Source organism: Palaemon carinicauda, chromosome 40, assembly GCF_036898095.1.
Source record: "Palaemon carinicauda isolate YSFRI2023 chromosome 40, ASM3689809v2, whole genome shotgun sequence".
Taxonomy (NCBI): domain Eukaryota; kingdom Metazoa; phylum Arthropoda; class Malacostraca; order Decapoda; family Palaemonidae; genus Palaemon; species Palaemon carinicauda.
This window is the reverse complement of record NC_090764.1, coordinates 6,151,139-6,158,638: the sequence shown is the minus strand read 5'-3', so window position 1 is coordinate 6,158,638 and position 7,500 is coordinate 6,151,139. Positions and strand designations below refer to the sequence as shown.

Sequence of the window (7,500 nt, the reverse complement as noted above, 5' to 3'; positions counted from 1 at the left end):
CTGATACCCAAGTGACCTTGACCATCAGTGGCATGACCTCAGCTGCCTCGGGAGAGTACAAATGCGAGGTCATAGCGGAGCATCCATCCTTCAGAACAGAGACGGCCAATGCCTCTATGATCGTTCTAGGTAAGTTGGAGACCTTTTCATGTTTTAATATTAAAGATGATCAGATAATAATCACATTTGTTTATGTTTTTATTTCAGTGATGTTCTACAAAATATCTATTATGTCACTCAGAAAAAATGGCCAGGATTTCGTAATTCTTCGATAGGTTATATACATACATACACACAAACATACACACATATATATGTATATATATACAAATATATATGTATGTATATATATATATATATATATATATGTGTGTGTGTGTGTGTGTGTGTGTGTGTGTGTGTGTTCACAGACCATAAAAACATACATATATGCACACATATATATACATATGTGTGGTCATGTATGTATGTTTGTTTATATATATATATATATATATATATATATATATATATATATATATATATATATATATATATATATATAAACATAAATCTGATATGAACAGTATTAAACCGATAGAAGTATAGTTGCATTGCTGAAAAAAATATATGAATAAAGGACGTTTCTAAGAGTAGAAGGTCCGTAGTATTTCGATTTATTCCCAAGCCAGTTTTAGAGTCCATTAAACTTTTAAAGAATTTTTATAGGAGGAATTTAATCTAGATAATATTTCATGATTATTTAAGACAAGTATTTTAACATCTGTTTATACATGTCAATATGCCATACTTTTTCTTATTAAATGAGATTATAAAGATCTAAGTGTCTTACAGAATAACCTCACATAGAGGACTTTTAATAGTTTCCCGTCATAATTTAATATAAATTAGACAAAAACAGGAACCATACTTAATACAGTATCAATAGCTGTTTCTGAAATTACGAAACCTAAAACAAAGATCGTCAAATATATATATATATATATATATATATATATATATATATATATATATATATATATATATATATATATATATATATATATATATATATATAACATATCTTTTCATCTTTTTCCCCCTAAGTCCTAAAAATTAATTCTAAATAAAATGTAATTTTAAAATCATATTTAAACATTCTTTTGACAAAATATATCAGGGATTGTAAATATTTTGCTTGAAGTAAAAGTACAGTTCCTGATATTTACAAACTGCAATCCCACTATAAGTATTCATTTAAAATACTGCTGACTTGACAAGCACTATCTCTATATCGCAAAAGATACTTTATTTCCATCAATTTAAAGACGAAATATATTTTTTTATTCCATTCTTCTATTATTGTGGTACATCTTTCAATTCAGAACTGAAAACAAACAAGTATAACTGCACTGTAATTGAAACATAAAATATTTTGATTAAACAGTAACTGGAATATATTTCTATTGAAAAGTAACTGGAATATATTTCCATTGAACAGTAACTGGAATATATTTATATTGAACAGTAACTGGAATATTTTTATATTGAACAGTAACTGGAATATATTTATATTGAACAATAACTATAATATATTTCTATTGAACAGTAACTATAATATATTTCTATTGAACAGTAAATGGAATATATTTATATTGAACACTAACTGGAATATATTTATATTGAACAGTAACTATAACATATTTCTATTGAACAGTAACTGGAATATATTTCTATTAAACAGTAACTGGAATATATTTATATTGAACAGTAACTGGAATATATTTCTACTGAACAGTAAGTAGAATACATTTCTTTTGAACAGTAATTGGAATATATTTATATTAATATCATAAATTTAATCTTTATCGATAGTTTTAGAATGATCGTCCGTAACCTAAATTGAAAACGTTAACCACTATTACAATTTACCGTCGTGAAACAATATTTCAATTTAAAAGATATTTTTCTATGAAATAATATTTGTGTATTTCCTGAAGAAATTCACCAAACTGAAATGAAAATAAAGGACTAAGAAAAAAAAAAAAAATTTCCCTGTAGCGAAAATGAATGTAGTTATCACTTGCGTTTTGCCTTATTAACAAAGTTTGTCATACAGAAAAGAGCGATGCCCGGACGGAAAACATTCAAGTTTGGGGATACGTCTTAGAGATTGCAGGAACTTCCCCAAACTCCCAGAATACCTGCTATTGGTGCTCAACGTAATTCTGCTTTTAATTTTTTTACCTTAAGTTTCCTATATAACCACGTGTATATATATATATATACATATATATATATATATATATATATATATATATATATATATATATATATATATATATATACATATATATTATATACATATACATACATATATTTCTATACATATATTGTATATATTTATATATATACATATATATGTGTGTGTGCAAGTGTGTGTGTACGTGAGTGTGTTATATTTATACATCTACATTATCATCTATAAGTATATATAGTTACAGATATAAATACATGGATACGTATTTATACATACATATAATACACACACACACACACATAAATATATATATATATATATATATATATATATATATATATATATATATATATATATATATATATATATCACCTTAATACGTATTTCATCAACGTACCAACTATATTTCCAATTTCCTAAACCTTTAATACAATTAAACAACATCCACGCCAATCAAAAGAAAGAATTAATAAAAATAAACAACAACAACAAACAACTAAACAATTACCTAGTTAAATCTAACACGCAATTTTCCCCTTTAAATCCCTTAAATCAAACAATACACATTTCATTTATCGCACGGGCATTAATGTAGTTGTCTAGGTGAATACGAACCCGCTGCTTTCCAGAGGAGAAGTGATGGTGACATACAGTTCGTTTTTTTGGACACTCCGCAGTTTGTGTCATTTCGTATAGCAGCAAGATTGGGTCGGACAAGACCAGTTGCGTCCCTTTTCTCCGGTAATTGGTACATTGTTGCCTTTGAGTTCCAATAATATTCTTTTTTTTTCCTTTTTTTATTTTATTTTTTTGAAATTCACTTTCCCCATCCGGGTAGTTTATGGAAGAGGGACTGCTGTTACGTTTATATAGAATGGATATCAATATATCCTTTTGTATTTACAGTAACAGGGATAAATTAATTGACTGTAGCCTTTGAGTTCCAATAATATTCTTTTTTTTTATTTATTTTTTTATTTTTTGGAATTCAGTTTCCCATCCGGGTATTTTATAGAAGAGGGAATGTTGTTACTTTTATACAAAATGGATATCAATGTGTCCTTTTATATTTACATTAACAGAAAAAAATGTATATCCATTACCACTGAATGATGAATACATTGAATTGTTTCAATATAATTATTCAATAAATCTAGTTTACACTTTTCAATTAAATGAATTTTTATAGCAAAACTCGCTGGCATTTCTATAAAAAATGTTTGGAGTTTTTAATTTTTTGATTTTATCATTAATTTGTAAATAATTTAGGGTCATTAAAAGCCCTAAGAGTTCTGAATGAAGAAGTCTTAGTCATCTAATGACTTTTAGTTTAATATATTTTTGAAGATTTCCAATCAGTTTCCTATGTTAATGTTAAAAAAAAAACTAGAATATTTGTTATTCTACAATTCTACAAGCAATGAGAGAGAGAGAGAGAGAGAGAGAGAGAGAGAGAGAGAGAGAGAGAGAGAGAGAGAGAGAGAGAGAGATCTTTATCATTATTTGCTGACAATCTTAAGTAATCGTCAGTAATGTTTGCTACAGACATGCAAGGAATATATTTTCGACTCTCTCTCTCTCTCTCTCTCTCTCTCTCTCTCTCTCTCTCTCTCTCTCTCTCTCTCTCTCATACATATATAATATGGATTTCACTATAACCATCAAAAAATTTTATAATAATAGTAAAATGTTAAAATTCATTTTCATTTGCAATTCGGAATTAAATAAGCATGTTTCCATTAACATAACTGAAATTATTTATAATCTTTATGACGCAAGCTTCTGATATATTCAGCATTAAGTAATTATTTTCCACCAACGTTGCGAGAACAATTTAAATAATTTTTTCCCCATTGTTGCAAAGAACACTTTGATTTCCTAATTCGTCGTTTCATTTCGTTGCAGTAATTGACATTTTAAAAATATTAATCATTGACATCCTTTTGTTGTTGTTGTTTTGTTATTGTGTCTATTTTAGGCAGTAATCAATGGAAGGTTTCCTGTCATGATCATCTACTCTTTTTAAGAACGACAAAATCTCCACAAAATCTGTGGTGGCCGATGTGGTAACGTTCCTGACTGGTGAACGACAGACTGGGGTTCGAGTCCCGCGCAAACTCATTAGTTTCTTTGGTCGCTACAACCTCACTATCCTTGTGAGCTAAGGATGGGGGGTTTGAGGGAGCATAAAGGTCTTTCTGCTGAGTCATCAGCAGCCAATGCCTAGCCCTACTTGGTCCTAGCTTGGGTGGAGAGGGGGCTTGGGCACTGATCATATGTATATATACAGTAGTCAGTCTCTATCGCATTGTCCTGTTCGATAGGGCAATGTCACTGTCCCTTGCCCTGCCATTCATGAGTGGCCTTTAAACCTTTAATAGACACACGACCTAACCTAGCTTAACCTAAGACGGTATATATGGTCGTTTCATATATACTGGAATTGGCAGGACTGAAAACTATATAGAATATATGAAAGAGAGATCACTGTTGTTAATGCATAATTTTGGTTTTTATTTTGACGTTTTAAAAACGGATACATTGACGTAAAGGCGTAATATTACGGCCACCAGCCCGTAAAACATAACGAAGCAAGGTAAAATTACGGTCGCCCGTATTTTTCTGAAATACGGCTGGGAACGCTATATTTTAACGGAGATTTTCCGATTAAGATCACGATTTCTTTAAATGTACTAAATCCGTATGACAATATTAATCAATAATCCACAGTAAACAACGTAATATAACCACTTTTACAACCATTTTGGGCCAGCATTCAATTCATTCTATGAACCACAAATTATGATAACACACCCATAACTTCTAAAATAAACCAACCTAAAATATATTTCTCCTCCAACGAATTGATATCCAAGCGCCTGAAACGAAACCTTAATTTAACGGGTTTTGTATTTGGCAAGAGGCACACTCGCCATCTCTTCCAATGAAAGTTATTGTCCACATCATGTACGAAGTGGAGAGACTGCTCCCGACAGCTTCGTGCTTGGCGCTCCATGGCTGGCTGTTCCAAACGACAAAGTTGAGATGTCGCCATTGTTGCTGATGTACATTCCAATCGTAGCTGTTGCAAAGGATGCCTGGTATTTGCAGTTTAATGGATGGGGAAGTTAGCTGTATATGTACTGTATATCTTTTATTGGCAACGCCGTGTAATTATCAATAAGATTAGCCTATTCCTGGTTTCGTATGCATGTGTTTGACACACACACACATATATATAAATATATATATATATATATATATATATATATATATATATATATATATATATATATATATATATATATATATATATATATATATATAAAGAGAGAGAGAGAGAGAGAGAGAGAGAGAGAGAGAGAGAGAGAGAGAGAGAGAGAGAGAGAGAGAGAGAGAGAGAGAGGAGGACATACACACACAAATGTGTATGTATATATATATATATATATATATATATATATATATATATATATATATATATATATATATATACCTAATTCTTCTGGCAGGGCATAACACCCTGAAAATTATGAGGGTGGTAATGTACGTGCACTTTGCTCCAGAGATGACTAAGGGGTGTTGTGGTAGCCTACGAGAAAACATTCCTACCTAGAAATCTGTTGGGCGAGGGTTCGAGACCCGCTCGAGCTCGACGGTTTCTTGCAGTGTTTACTGCAACTTCACCTTCGATCTCACTTATGAGAGTACTCAAATGAATTGAAAAAATAGTTTAAATCTTTTGAGACATTATATTATTGATTGATTAATTTTACGTTTTCTGGTATCATTAAAATATTAGCATGTGTGTTACCAGCTAGTGTGATTTTAAGACAAAAATAGAGGATTTAAAGTAACATTAATAACACATCTCATTTGATCTGGCTGGATTATTAATAGACATGGCGTTGTACACAACGTCTTAATCTTGTGTACAAAAATTAAGAGAGATTCCTAATGCCATAAGCAATCCTTCAATGCTTACTTATAAAGTGAAGGTGTCTAAACAATAATAATAAAGTCGCGATTCTCTTTCAATATCAAAGTTTCCATTTGACGAAAATCTTTTTTAGAAATTCGAATAATAAGGAATTAAGACAAAGCTCATCTCAGCAAGAGAGACCCTTCTCTCTAATGAGCGGTTGACATAGTCATCATTCCTGAACATTGCTATCCTCTCCAGAAAAAAAAGAAGATGAAGATGGAAAGACCTTTTAGAACGAACGACCCATTTTCGAGGTGAGACACAGAAGGAAAAGTCAAATAAACCGGGTGGAAATCCTGGCACTTACAGGAACCTCCCTTCCCCTTCCCCTTCCCCTTCCCCCTCCCCCTCGAAGTGTACCCCTTATTATTTCCCTTCGGTTTAACCTTCAGCGTAATGTAATGTCCGTTGAGTTTCGTACCCACTTGCCTCCTGTCACCAATCCCATTTCCTCCGCGAGACGCGCCCGGTTTATTTGGCTCCTTTTCAGTTTTACGCTCCTATTGTCTCAAGGTTTTTAGGCCTCTGGGCCCTCTTTTACAATGGCACTCCTCACCCCCTCTCTCCCTCCTCCTACTGGTGCAGCGTCAGCAAAGATGTGGGATCAGGTCTGCAGTTCTGGAAATTCGAATCCACAAACCGAGATAATTTAATCTGACTCCCAAATTGAATGCTCTGATCTGATTTGTATCAGTCTGTGGATTGCTGGTAAGGACCGACACCACCAAACCAATCCTCCATCCCTTCCCTATCCTTTCAAGTCCCTTTCTCCTTCCTACTTCCTGCTGCCTCGTCCCAACGTAGGAGAGGAGGGGAGCCTACCGGTGACAGATCTGGAAAGGAATCGGAAGACATTAAAAGTTCTCTTTTGGGTGTTTGAATGCCTGGGAGGAAGGAGACCTTATTGACAAGGAATGATAGACGTCCAGAACATGATGATAAAAATTTACAGGGATCTATACCTGTGTATGTTTGTATACATACATGTACATACCCAAACACTATAAAAAATGCACATACAGAATCTAAACAAATCAACTAGATTTGAAGAAAATCTAAATACGTAATCAATTGTTAGAAAGATATCTTTGGCATTTTAAAGATCAGCCCCAAATGGACATAACATTCCGACTTCTGTCGGGTGATTTAAGAACATTAAATACGTTCTAAAACTGAGAAATGAAAATGGCTCAGAAATAACAGATTGCATAAATCTCTTTAAGCCAAACAAATGGAAAATAACATTTAGACTGATTTTATTGTTAATCTTATATTG

General features: G+C 32.1%; 1 protein-coding gene across 1 annotated transcript in view; it reads left to right on the top strand.

Moving 5' to 3' along the window:
* The window catches only part of LOC137631962 (uncharacterized), a 73,993-nt gene that overhangs the window by 20,024 nt on the left and 46,469 nt on the right, over window positions 1-7,500 (top strand). The window contains exon 3 of the mRNA XM_068363950.1: window positions 1-129. This exon is cut by the window's left edge and continues 13 nt beyond it. Coding sequence (XP_068220051.1) covers window positions 1-129 — 129 coding nt within the window. The remainder of the gene's footprint in view (window positions 130-7,500) is intronic.